Source organism: Adiantum capillus-veneris, chromosome 15 (genome assembly GCF_014529385.1).
Source record: "Adiantum capillus-veneris isolate H3 chromosome 15, ASM1452938v2, whole genome shotgun sequence".
Lineage (NCBI taxonomy): Eukaryota > Viridiplantae > Streptophyta > Polypodiopsida > Polypodiales > Pteridaceae > Adiantum > Adiantum capillus-veneris.
In genome coordinates this window covers 123,560,822-123,575,120 of record NC_140945.1, presented here as the reverse complement: position 1 = coordinate 123,575,120, position 14,299 = coordinate 123,560,822, and the positions used below count along the sequence as shown (strand labels likewise).

Sequence of the window (14,299 nt, the reverse complement as noted above, 5' to 3'; positions counted from 1 at the left end):
CGAGCTCACAGGTGAATCGGGCAGTGAACCGACCTTGGTAGAGCTCAGGGGAGTGAATCAGGTAAGAATTCAGGCAAGTCAAAAAAATGGCAGCAGCACACCTTTTTGCTCTAGTGGGGTGTGTGTGCGCGCGCATGTATGTGTGTGTGTGTGTGTGTTGTGTGTGTGTGTGTGTGTGTGTGTGTGTGTGTGTGTGTGCGTGCGTGTGTGTGTGTGTGCGTGCGCGCGTGTGTGCGTGTGTGCGTGTGTGTTGCTTGTGGAGAAGCGTGAATGGGATCTTCTTTTTGCCTCTGCACAAATGATTGATGTATGGCGTTGTTTGCATCCTGATGCTTCTGGTTTCACTTTCCAACATGCCGCTCATTCATCTTCTAGAGCACGATTGGATCGCTGGTACTTGCTTAATGGATAACAGTATGAAGAATTTGTATATGCTATGAGGATAGATTATGCCCTGCCGCTATCAGACCATTATCCTCTTCTACTGTCTTTGTCTTTAGGACAGTGTCTTTGTGATCGGCCTCTTTATAGGAAACGCTTGTTGCATGTTAACAATGCCTACCTTACTCATGAAGCTTTCCAAATTCCGACACATGATTGCCGATATAATTCCCCGTTGTTGGCCCATATGCATATTGACTTGGATGCTACCTGGTATCGTTTTATCATGAGAGTACAAAGTGTCATTTGTGACTATGGTACGCAGTATATGCAGCTCATTCGGGGGAATGTCCTTGATGCGAAACGGGTTAGTCAACGCCTAAACAGTTAGCTGATTCCTGCCCTTGTCTGACTCTGAAATGATGGAGCTATGTGAAGCTAATTTATGTATTCAGCAAAATGATAAGCGGAAAATTGCTAAATGGCAGACGCGTGCACGTCAACAGGCTTTTATGGACAAAGGCTATGCTTCGAAGAAATTTTTAAAGCATCTGCATCATTCAAGGGTCTCGCAATCAATTAAGCGGGTTATGCTTCCCCCAGGGGCTTGGACCTCTTCGAAGTGGGAACTTGCAGAGGTTATGGTTTCACACTATTGTCAGGTGTTTGCAACCCCACCTCAGCCATCTTCGACAGCTTGTCGAGCGCGTCAATTGTTGCTTTCTTATGTTCCTCCGATCATGTCTTCGCGGGAGGCACAATGCTTTGAGGATTCTTTCTCTGCTTCGGAATTGCATGGTGCCCTGCTTACATTGGGTCGTTGGAGATCTCCCGGTTGGGATGGACTTACTGTGGAATTTTTCCTCTTCTTTTGGGATGCTCTTAAACATCCCCTACTTTTCATGGTAAATGCCACATGGGAAAAACAGGATTTGCCAGTATCATGGAAAGAGGGTTTACTTAAATTATTGCCCAAGCAAGCACTCTGCGAGAAATTCTCTCATTGGCGGCCCATAACTTTGATGCCGGTGGTTTACAAGTTATTGGCTAAAATGTTGGTCCATCGCATTAAGGACTGCTTGTTTACAGGACTTCATCAGGCTCAGTATGGTTTTATTCCTTGTCGTCAAATCATTGACAATTTGGCTGTTTTGATTGGTATGGAGGATGCTAAGTACACGCAACAGGATGTGCTGGTCATGCAAGTTAACATTGAAAAGGCCTTTGACACTATGCAATGGGATTTTATTGTTGCCACAATGAGGTGTCTCGGGTTTGGTCCTAAATTGGCCAATGTGGTTTATTTCTTGTATGCTTGCAGCACGTCTTCAAGGATCCTGGAAGGGGAATTGACCGAATCGTGGCCGCTTGGTTGTTCGGTTAGGCAAGGTTGCCCCCTTAGCGCTTTGTTGTATGCTATTGCCACTCATCCTATGTTGATGTACCTTGATCACTTGACATCTGCGCAGTGTCTTCATGGTTTGCAGTTGCCATCGAGTCATTCATTTATTGGACAGGCTAATGCAGATGACTCGTTGTTTATGCCCCGCAATCAACAAAGCGATGTTCAAGTGATTATGGAAGCTTTGGAATTGTTTGCGATTGCGGCTGGTCTTAAAGTCAACTTCCGTAAATCCAAGCTTTTACCACTCCGTTCTTGTGATTGGCATGCTCTGCTGTGGCCAGGAGAGATTGTTCCTCCAAATGTGATCACCAAGCATTTGGGTTATCCAATTGGATGGAACGTCACTCACACGCAAAAAGTAGACTGGGTTATGCAACGCTTGAATGTTAAACTATATTACTAGAAGCTTTCTACTTGGCCGCTACATCTTCGCCTGAGAATCGTTCACAGTATCCTCATGGCATATGTTCAATTCTTTTTGCCACTGTTGCACTAGCCTCGTCACTGTCTTGACTCTCTCATGTCGGCCATATTGTCTCATTTGTGGCGAACTCATGCACACAAAAAAGGCCTGCGTCTGATGTCAATGACAAAACTTTGTACACCAAAGCGCTTTGGTGGTCTGAATATTTTGGACCTGCGTAGGCGTGTCCTGGATAGGAAGGCTATGCTATTGCCTACCCTTACGCAACAATTTCAGCCTTGGACTCTTATGTTTGCCACTTGAGCCAGCATGTGGTTACGTCCTCGTTTGGTCATTGGCAACCATCTATTTGGGAGGTGGTGTTTGGTAAGATGGATGGCCTTATTCCTGGATGCCCGCTTGCTTCCACCTTGCTCTCTGCCTGGAAACAGGTTACGAATCATCTATCGTGGAATGCTCGAACGCAAGGAAACTCCCTTCGCTTGGAGAGTCTTCATTGGAGCCGGGCCTTTTCTCTTACCTTGGTTGACCGCTCGCCTCACCAAGCGTATTTCCTCTCATGCCGTGGCATTCGAGTGGTTGAGGATGTGGTGGATGCAGCTGGTTTCACTTTGGAGTTTCCATTTGCCGCTCGCCGTTTTGGATTAGGCATGCACTATCGCCAGTTCTGGAGAGAATTGCAGCGAATGTTGGTTGGTTTTTTGCCCATTTCACCCTTGGCTGATGGTGATCGCATGTCTGACTGGAATCTTTGGGAAATGCCATTTCAGGATATTTCTGTTGGTCGGGCATATGCTCTTCTTTTGCCTCAACCATGGCTTTGCTGATCATTGCAACGCTCTTTGGCACATGCATAAATCAGATATTTGGTGGAGAAGGCTTCTATCTGCATTATGGGAAAGCCGTTTGCCGTTGAAGGAGCGTTTGTTTCTTTGGCGTTGTTTACTTGGTGTGCTCCCTGTGGGTACCTTTCTTAGGATGCGCTATATCCGCCCTTCATCCTGTGTCTGTTGCTTATCTGCCGAGGAGGATGTTTGTCACCTCTTGTGGGATTGTTTGTTACTCGAGACTTTCTTCATCGGGTATCTGCGTGTATGCGGCTCCGTTTTCCCTCGACGGTCTTCCATAAACGGTTTTGGGCTTTTGGTATCTTCTCACCGGCGTTAACAGCGCTTTGCAGTCTTCTTCACGTGGGTCAGGTTTTGGGCTTACTGGAGCCTGTGGCGACAACGTAATGGCCATATGTTTCATCGAATTCATGCAGATCCCCTGCCTTTCTTCAAACTTTCCCTTAGGCAGTCTTTACGGTTCGCCTTGGAAGTTGGTGATATCACTGTAGAGATACATCAGTTTTCTTATGAATGCTTTTAGCTGTTTTGTACAATCGAACACTTTTGTGTTCCTTCGCTTGTACTTCATCTTTTTGGTGGGTTTTCCTCTCTTTGAGGTTTCCCACAGATAGATAAATCAAATTGATTTACAAAAAAAAGTGTGTGTTGTTGTATTAAACTTATACACAACCAAACATAAAAGTTCAAAAGATAGCTGGCTTTAGACAAAGGACAGAGATTAGCACAAAAATGACTCGGTATCAAATTCATTTTTGTACATCAAAGTGAGAATGAAGTATCATTCCAATGCATTTATACATAAGATATCAAAAAAAATAGTTTTAAAGTAGAGGAAGCCACTGGTCGACAGGTGAGGGTTTTAGATGGATTCCCCAAGGCACTGCAGTTCGATACTTGGGTTGTCAGGTTGGCCTGGACTTGTCCCCCGAGCAGCAGACTGCTCCCCTCCTCCTGTCCATTAGGAGGAAGTTGTTGCATTGGAGTTCGGCACGGCTCTCTTTGACAGGCAGAGTTGTAATGGCCAACCAAGTGCTGTTGGCCACTATGTGGTACACCACGTCTTGTTGGATCTTCTCGAGCTCCTGTATCAGCCTGTTGGAGAGGCTGGTCAGGAAACTTCTTTGGTCAGGGCGTGACACCCAGTTCGCGCCAGGGCCAAAGTAGCCTGGCAAGTCATCACCTTCCCATGTTCTCGGGGGGGGGGCTGGGGATCATTGACCCAACACAGCAGAGAAGAGCCCTTCTTGAGTTGTTGCTTCACTGACTTCGAGCTCGGGTGCCTCATGCAGGAGGCCCTTGGAGCCCTTCCATCACATGAATTTTCGGATGCGCAGAGTTGGTCTGAGCAAGAGGTTAGAGGACCGTTTTGCTGCCAGCCTGCTTAGATCCTAGGAGGAGTGGCCTTAAGCAGCATCAGCCCACTTGCACGGAGGAGCGCTTGAGGCAGCCCCTTGTTTGGAATCCCATGGTCAGCATGCAGAGAGGCCACCTGGTTGGTAGTAGGCCTCATGTTTCTTGGGGTCCCATGGCAGAGGGTCCAGCCCGCACTCTCAATGACTACCTTCAGTTTTCAAGTTTGTCCGAGGAGGGTCAGAGCATCCAGCTACGAGGCATGCGAGGGGTGCAGAGCATGTGCCAAGACATTACAGAGGCTTTACCAGCGGAGTGGCTCACCCCTCTTGAGACAGTAGCTCCAAGATGGATGGGGGCCTTCACGCGACTGGAGGTCCTCATCGCAATTCGGGCTTGCTCGGACTCCGGAGTCCATACCCCACATGTTCTTTGAGGTTCACGGAGAGGGTCACCTTCATAGGGTCCCATTAGAGGCTCCACAAGCTGCAGAGTGTTGTTTTTAGAGGATTCGAGTTTTGAGCATCAAGGGGAGGACCTGTGTCTTAGATCCTAACCCTGCAGATCTTGAGGCAGGCCACTGGCGGCTTTGGACTTAGGAGAGTTGCCCTTTGGCATGAGTGCAGTGGGGCCCTGGAGAGTGGTTCTGGAGAGACCCTTTCTCTTCAACCGATCACCTTGGGATCCCATTCTTTCAATAAACAGTTCGACTAGGGTGTCACATACTGGCAGCGCGGAGGGAGGCTCGTTCTATTGCACCACTTCATTGGCAAGAGGAGGGTCTCACAGCTGAGTTCTTGTCAAGTTTTTAGAAGTTTGGCTTCGGCTTCTTCGGCTGATACCAGCTCTTTCCACAGCTCAACAGTACACTTGGGGTGCTGCAGCCTGGTCCACTCTTACGGGCCTGCGCTCTAGTTTGAGTAGGCTTCCACCAGCAGGATGATAATGATCCAGGGGGGTCGACCTACACTTCAGCTTGCCATAGAGCTTACCCCCCAAGAGTGGTGCAGTGAGAGGTGTGGTGGGAGCTCATCTGTGGCCTCACACTCTGGTTCATTTGGCGGGCTCACTGCTTCCGCATCTTCGAGGCTCGTCCTGTTCCATCGGCAGAGACTGTTCGTGATTTTTGGTAGGAGCTAATCCACACTCTCAGGGACCAACTCAAGAGACTCATGGCAGTTCCGACCGCATGCGGGAGCATAGAGAGGCTTTCTTGTGACTCTGGCGCCCAAGGCCCTTCTTCACCATGGTCTAGGGTGCACCCGGATGGCACTACCGTCCACCTGAGTGGCTCTTTCCTCCTCCTATCTCGTGATTTAGCCCCCATTGTACATATTCCGTTTTTTATTGGGAGAGTCTCCCCTTCTGTTGATATAGACCTCTCTAGTAGAGGTGATTGTAGCCCTATGGACAGTTTTACTAACTGATGGAGGGATCTTCTTCTTGGATAAAAAAGTAGAGGAAGCCAAGTTCTTTAGTGTCGGACAGCAGCTAAGCCAAAAAGCTCTTAAGTAAAGATAGAATTCTCACTTGCATCCATATAAACAAAACAACAGATTCATTAGCCTTGAATACGTTCTACAGAGGGCACTTCTATTAACTGATAGAGGGATCTTTTTCTCGAAAAAAAGCCAAGTTCTTTAGTACCGGATAGCAGCTAAGCCAAAAAGCTCCTAAGTAAAGATAGAATTCTCACTTGCATCCATATAAACAAGACAACAGATTCATTAGCCTTGAATTCGTTTTACATGTGTCAACGACCCCTATCAAATGTTATCCATGTCTTACTTCAAAACTTTTTAACTTAAATCTACCATCCATATAGTGTAAAATAGAGGCAAGTATCCATTCTGAGCAAAAAATGGTATAAAGCTACCACAGTTTTGAGATCAGAAGGCCATTACCCCTCCAAATCAAGTGTAAAGTATTTAAGGTGTGTTTTTCAAAAGTTACCCCATATATTTTAAAAGATTTTAAATAGTTTGTGGTCAGAAGGCCGCCACCCCTTCTGATCTAAGTGAGATCCTTTATATTTTTTTATTTTTTTATTTTTTTATTTTATTTTTAAAAAAATTGTAATTTCAAATGTTTTTTTATAAATCTAAGATTTTACACATGTCCCAAGTAGGATCTTTAACCAACTAGTACCTTACTCCATCGTTTGTTTGTTTGTATGAGACAACAAAACAAGATGATTTGTAAACCCACAGTGCCTATTTAAATGAATGATGACTTTAACAGAGAGTTAAACCAAAAAAGCTCCCAATAGTACGAAAACTCCAAAAAACCAGTAGCTGCATTTCCCTGATTTTAGACCAAATCCATTTAAGATTTGATCCACCTTATAAAAATCAATGCAATCCATAGAGTGCAATACCACTATATAGTTTTAGGAACGCACAGTTCATAAGCTACCAATGTTAAAGTTTTTATCATTCCTAGACAAATCCCCAGCACTAGCCAGGTTCTAAAATATCCGTCACTGCAGTATGCATACCATAATCAGCTAGTTAGAATGGTTTGTCAAAAAAAAGGTAAAACATTCTCATTATAACCCCTAAGTGACCCGAATTAAACCTATCACAGGGTAAAATATGTAAAAGCTCCAACTCAAAGGTGATCTAATTTTTACATGTAATTCCTAGATTAAATCGGGTGGTCAGGCATTGTATCAATATTATACCATACTATATTGAGCTAAATGCCAGCTGCAGATACGCCCAAGTCGGGATCCTAATTTATGCTATCATCAGGGTAATCTAACAGTGTTAGGAACGTCTTAGTAGTTTCTTTCTTAAATGAGTAGAGAATATGTACTACCCTATCTGCGATTTTATATAGGTTATGTCCTAACCATATAAAACGACTAGAAGTAGAATCCAGTAAAAGTTAAAGCTACTACATCCATTTGTCAATCAGAAACAGTAAGTCAGCGGCACAGTATTAAAGCCTGAGTTAATTTATACTAACTCAAAAGTCTCAGGAAGAATTTTAAGTTCCTACATATTTGCAAACTCGGGAAACGAGAAACATGAGAGCCATTCTGCATTTGCAATGCCTGGGATTTTGATAGAAAATTATCCATGCCATTTGATATAGTCTATTGTAGATTTTTTATTTGGAAGTTCCCATCCTTTGGATGATTCAAACCTGCCTCGAGCTTTGAAGCTGCTAGTTATCTTGTGATTAACTGAGTGCCTATGCTGTGATGCTGCTTCCTATTTGAAACTGAGGTTAGAATAATGATGTCTTTACTGATTTTTCACAGCCACAAATAGATCGAGATGGGAGAATGCTTGAGAAATGAAAATGCCCTCAAGATTGAGCATTTCAAATGAAAATGCAATCACTAACCTGAAAACACGCACAGGGTTCCGTCGTGATAAGATGAATACAGTAAGGGGTAATATGATGAAGGAATGGATCACTAGACCACTCAAGACTGTCACTATGTACAATCCCAAAGACTTCAGCAAAAGGTGAATGCTGCATGCGTTCAAGATTGTTTTGGCAATCAGCGATGCCACTCCAACAGGAGTGAAAAGGATCAGTACTAACACCTGATTATTCAAGAAAAGAAAGAAACAATCAGACCACAGGGGGAATAAAACACTGCAAGAATGATGAATTGCAACTAACCAAGTGACCACATAAGATCATGGAAGTAATTTTCCTAGAGCTAAAAACTAGTGATAACTACTTACTATTTTCATCACAGCCGCATTGCAAACCTCAATTAGCTTGACAACGACCTCCGCTTTGTCACCTGCACATAGTATCAGTTTTGCCATTGATTATGGTCAAACCTTATGCATGACATATTTGAGACAAGGAAAGTAGGTACACATGCCTTTACACTTTTATAGCTTTCATTCGACTTAACTCACAGAGAGAGTCGACATGGGTTTTAGCTAAGGCAGTAAAACATATAAAAACTCATGGTCATAAGACTTGGAAAGCCATGACTCAATTTCAAGACTGATTACCCCCGCTGGATAATAAACCAGAAATTTCTCTGGACAGCGAGACCCAATTGAACTAATAACATGGTGTAATCTTGTTACAACAAAGATACTTTGCAGTGTAGCTGCAGCAACTAGGCTAGCTTCACTAAAGGTGAAAAACGAACTCCTTCGATGTGGCAGTTACATTGGAGAACAGGTTCATCATAATGCTGTGATTAGAATCTTAGGTGTAAACCAAAGTGTCAAAGTTTACCGAGTGTCATGAGCGTAAAGGCAAAGATGACAGAAAAGGTGATAATTCCCAGAAAGTTTGACGAGGCCGCTGCTGAGACAATATTTGTAGGGATGGCATTCCTTCCAATATTCAAAAGCGACCCTACAGTTGAATGGTCTGCAGCGCTTGTTGGCACCCTGTCATCACAAAGTCCACATCAACTTGCTTACACTTCTTTAGCAGAAGGTACATCTAGCAGAAGTTTTTCCTTGAACACCAATAGACAGTGCTTAAAAAGGTCGATCAAGAGAGCACTTGGCCAACCAATTTTCAAAAATCCAAGCTTACAAGGGGCTCTCGAAAAACTTTTCAAGGTAAGATAAGGGAGAAACTATCCATCCATGATATTAATAGGATCAAAAAACTGGCAAGACAATTCCATGCAATGAGCGATCAAGTCAATTAATGAGGAAAGCCTGATTCAACTCCCACATATGATGTCTAAATTAACCCAAATATCTACACAATTTCAACAATGAGCATCCAGTGGCTCATGAGATCCAGAAAATTATGCACATGGACGATTAAAACTTGCAGGGGAGGGATATGATATTCACAAAAATCACGTACTTCAGGTGCATGGGTGACTACAACTTTTAAGTGTGAGAGATAATATTCACAAGACTGATATTCTTTAGGTGCAAACAAAGAAGTGAAAGTTTGATAATATACGTTGAGTTTCCACTAGAGCAACTTGAAATTCCACCATCATCAAGAGGGGCCCCTCTACCTGGCCTGATGGAGTAGACAAGACTGATGCCCAGGCCCACGGCCAATAGCATGGACAGTAGATAGTAGAGCATAGACCATCTAGTTATGCGTCCAGTTCTGCCAATAACAACCGACTACAAAATCATATAAGAATATATGACCATATAATCAAAGTTCTACAGCTCTTGTAAACCAGCCTTACCCACTGTTAGTGCTTCTTAAGCTGAATACACCAGTCATCAATGCAAGCATTATCAAAGGCAAGACAATCTCTTCCAACGCTCGAATCATAAGTTCTCCAGGATAGCCTACATTTCAGTTTTTAAAATTCATGGGGTTAATTAACGCATGTTATTAAACTCCTCTGAAAGAATTACTGTTTTTGATGACCCAAAGCTAAACAAAACTCGGTCTTATTTACCTATTAGCTCAATGACCAACTTTGAGCAGTTCAAGTTGTATAGACCTGCACCAAGACTAATCCCAACTGCCACCCCGAGCAAAGTCCACCATAGGAAATACTTCCTCTTGAAACATGTTTTCCAAATTCGTAACATTTTCTTCAAATAATTCGTTTACAGCCTGTTTATAGGCACAAAAAAACTTTTGGATTTTTTTGTGAAGGAATGCCACTGTACAATTTATACATAGAAGAAAAAAGTACTGCTAATTTATAACCATACGTAACAATACTTAACATGGTTGGACAAGCAATCATCTACAGATGTGGTTTTTCTAACCATCTTTTGTAGAGCAAGGCTATAAAGTTGTGAGGTCTACCCATTGCTTTTGTGCTGATAGTGGGTCATTTTTATTACAAAGATTTTGATCTAGTTTTGAAGCGAGTGCCGTGTCCAAACGAGTATGTTCATTTCTTGTAGAGTGCTCATGTGCTCCCCTATGGTTAGCACTTGGCATGAGACCAAATGGTTAGGCTCATCAAATTTCAAGCATTATAGTGGTCTACTTTAGGAACGGATGCTACACAAATTGTGCAGGTAAGTACCCAATGTCAGTTGTTGTTTTTTACACACACTCTATGTTATATCACCCTTTGGGATTGATAAGTTATGGGATGCACATTGATCGCTATATTAAAAGTAAAACACTCAACATGGATCAATCCAAAGCCAAGCAATGCATTACACTAATAGAGGTAAAGAAATACCGGGTGTTATAGGAGTTCCGCTTTACAGAATATGTCACTCACTCTCACAAAGTGGATTGGGTTATGCAACGCTTGAATGTCAAATTTCATTACTGGAAACTATCCATTTGGCCATTGCATTGTAAGGTGCAGCGGAATGAATGTTTGAACTTTGCTCAAGATGAGTGCTCCAAACTGTGCTCAAGGTTCCTTTTGTTCTTATGGAAGGGAGAGCCTTCCGTTCCTTTAATGAGAGAGTGCAATGGACACGAACAAAGTGAATGGACACTGTGAATGGAAGTGCATGAGACTGAGAGATAGAGAAGAGAATACGACACCAGAGACGTTGTAAAACCCTCCTCCGAAGGCCCCACTCTCTATGGAGAGAGTGGTCTAATTATGATTGCACAAATCTCTACAATGCTTGGACTTGCCGTCGATGTCGACGACGATGAGGACGACGACGAGACAGGCTGAAATCTGAAAACGCTAAGGGCTGAAATCTGCAAATCTTGTATCTGCTAAATTATGACTCTATGTTGGTGACGATGTCGATGGCGACGATGCAACAACGAGGCGCTGAAAACGCAGATGCTGAAATCTGCGTTTTTCGGGCTGAAACTGCAAACTTCGATGGATCCCACTGTGCGGCGAGGAACTGTTGCGGGAAGGTGAGATCTACGAGGTTCGGAACTTGTTCTGCGAGTGCTAAAGGCTGAAAACTGAAAACGCTGATCCTATGGTTGATTCTGTCGCGATAATCTGCAAAAACGCTGAGGTTGTTCTGCAAACCAAAAACGTTAGGGCTGAAAACTGACCTTGCGGGGAAATCTGTTAACACTAGAAAATCTGTTGTGTTGCTGTGGGAATCTGCTAACACTAGGGCTGATCTGTTGTCTACTGTCGCCAGGAATCTGCAAGTGCAAAAACGCTGGCTGATCTGGTGCAAAAACGCTAGGCCTTCTGTTGAGAGAAAACGCCAGAGTTGTCACAGGGGTTGGTCTTGCTGAGAAGTTGCCTGTTGAGCAAGGTGCTCCTGCTGCCTCTTCTGCCAGTTAGTGCTAGTCTAGGTTTGCTTATATACAAACTTACTCAATTTGCCCTACCTACTTTCCAACAAAAGTCACTTTAAAGTAACTAGTGAAAAATGTAAAAAATAGGAAAAATAGGCTAAATGCACTGGAAAATTCTCCTGAAGAAGATGGATTCTTATGGGAATGCTTATGATCATGTTGTGTGCAGCCAAAGGATATGCATCTACACTAAGTGCCTGGGCATGCACGGTCTGCGAACAGATTCACAAAAGTGCCAGATCACTTCCTATTCTAGACTGGCTTGACAGAACTGAACCCTTGTCGTGTTGTAGCTTGTCCATGGACACATAGGGTTGGATGTGTCACGTGACATCCCCTCCTTTTCAAAGTGAGGTACTGGTACCGAACTGTATGGCGTCGAGGGAGATCGCCAATAGCATCCGGAATCCTGGAAGGGACTCTTCGCCGGCCCACTCCGATGTGTCGGTCGTGCGGTACTTGAACTTCATAAAGGTCTGCAACGCTTGCTTCTTTGGGCCGCGCCAAAAGCGACGAAGTCTTGTCTGGCTCCTTCAATGCTTCAACTTTGTCGAGTGTCATGCTTCTTTCTTCTTCAAGAATCTCCATGGCTGAAAATTCCTTAAACCACTTCCAACACAAAAACATGAACATACCTATTCCATTTAAAGTGACTGGAAAAAATATTGTCTTCCTAAAAGACTGTGCATGCAATGTACATGAACAAAGAGACAGAGTGACAAACAGTTCACCACACACACAGAAACAATGAGATCGAATCTTTCTCTTCTGATCTACAAAAATCAAATGTGGCAATTCACAACGGAAATGCCCATGCCTGGTGCTCATACTTTCATGTGCTCTTTCTGCAAATGTGTCATGCCAAGGAAGAGACATGGAATGTGACTTCCTTGAATGCATACTTTTCAGCTTTTCATGAGCAATCCGCATACATTCGTGTTCATTCATGAGTGGAACGTGCTCAACGTACAATATGGCATGCCTAGGAAAAGGGATCACATAGAGACGCTAACAAAAATACAAGAACCGATCACGAATGAAACACTCGAACAATGAGTGCGTATGAATCATGCGAACACATAATACTTCCGGTAATGGTTCTTTGGACCTAGGCCCGAAAGCCAAGATCGGTTCTTCCTGATTAGTCGAATCGTCCTATGCGGGTTCTTTGGACCTCAACTTGAGAGCCAAGATCGGTTCTTTGTGATTGATCGTCTTTGCAATGAGGTTAGCTTCACTTAGAGAAAGTCTCAACTAACACATCATCCTTCTTGTGAACAATCACATCTTCGTCATGCAACTCATCATGCTTGTGAGAAATCACATCTTGGTCATGCAAATCATCATGCTTGTGAGAAATCACATCTTGATCATGCAAATCATCATGCTCATCATTATCATTCAAGTCAGCATGCTTATCATCATGCAAATCCTGTGTGTCATGCTTTGGAGAAGAAGAGCGTGAGAGAGTCTCCTTCTTCTGAATCCGTTCAATCTTCGCCTGCACTTAAGAAAAGAGTCGCAAGAACTCTTTCATGTGTTGGTCGCTCTTTTCTTTTCTTGCTTAGTTCTCGTGATCAAATTTGGCTTGACTTTCTTTTTCTTCCAAGTCGTAATTACGCTCTATGGCTGCCATTTCTTCTTCGTAGGCCTTTCTGTCTGCTTCTCTTTCTGCTTTTCGTGCTTCGCGGTCTAACTTCATGTCCATCACCATCTTGTCGAAAGCCTCCATAGGAGTTAGTGCAACCCTTGACGTAGATGAGGAAGGGGGAGGGTCGGAAAAACCTCCTCGTGGGGAAAATTCTTCTTCGCCTCTCTCATGCTCATCACCTCCAAGCGAAGTAGCCATTCCGCAACGAGTGATGACTATCCACTGAAGTCGTGGGTGCTTGTGGGTTCTTGTGGTCTTGGGTTCTTAAGTTCACGAGGAACTTGGGTTCTTGTGGGTCTTGGTTCTTGGGGTTCTTGAGGTTCTTCTTTCGCTTGCAATCTGTGTTAGAGAAGGATCTTCTCTTCACCCGAGTTCTGCTCTTTTCCGCGGGTGCACCCCTTGGCGGCCTTGCGCTCACACCAAGGTTGTTTTTTCCCACCTCACATCGATTGGCCGGCCGCTAAGTGCACGGTCTGCTCTCAATGAGTGAAAAGAGGCACAAGGGGAGGCTGGACAAGCCCTTCTTTCCTGGGAGTCCTGTCACTCTTCAAAAACATGATTAGGAATCGACACCCCCAAGCGAACTTGGGTTCGTGCGACCGCAACAAGCAAAAAAAATTCTTGTGATTCTTGTGGTTCTTTCCTTGAGTGATACAGAACACTGCCAAAGCTTGCTGATCATTGTAATGCCCTTTGGCACATGCATAAATCTGATATCTGGTGGAGGAAGCTTATCTCTACTCTATGGAAAAGCCACTTGCCTTTGAAGGAGCGACTGTTTCTTTGGCGTTGCTTCCTTGGTCTGCTCCCGGTCGGCACTTTTCTTAGGGCGCACGTCATATCCGCCCTCCTTCTTGTGTCCGTTGCTCGACTATGGAAGAGAATGTTTGCCACTTCTTGTGGGATTGCTGCTTTACTAGAGATTTCCTTCGCCACGTATCCGCTTATATGCGGCTCCGTTTTCCAGGAATGGTCTTCCACAAAAGGTTCTGGGCATTTGGCATTTTCTCACCGCCGACATTACAGCATTTCGCGTTCTTCTTTGTGTGGGTCAGATATTGGGCTTA

At 43.9% G+C, this 14,299-nt stretch overlaps 1 protein-coding gene across 4 annotated transcripts in view; it reads right to left on the bottom strand.

Moving 5' to 3' along the window:
- The window catches only part of LOC147441429 (uncharacterized), a 49,761-nt gene that overhangs the window by 19,159 nt on the left and 16,303 nt on the right, over positions 1-14,299 (bottom strand). For 3 of the 4 annotated variants that reach the window (XM_086483073.1, XM_086483074.1, XM_086483075.1), the window contains 6 exons: positions 9,783-9,943; positions 9,564-9,669; positions 9,323-9,478; positions 8,630-8,787; positions 8,116-8,177; positions 7,766-7,971 (listed from right to left, as the gene is read on the bottom strand). In XM_086483073.1, the coding sequence (XP_086339199.1) occupies positions 7,766-7,971; positions 8,116-8,177; positions 8,630-8,787; positions 9,323-9,478; positions 9,564-9,669; positions 9,783-9,918 (824 nt within the window). In that variant the 5' untranslated portion in view covers positions 9,919-9,943. Of the gene's footprint in view, positions 1-7,765; positions 7,972-8,115; positions 8,178-8,629; positions 8,788-9,322; positions 9,496-9,563; positions 9,670-9,782; positions 9,944-14,299 lie in introns of those variants that run through there. The other variant, XM_086483076.1, reaches the window with a different exon arrangement.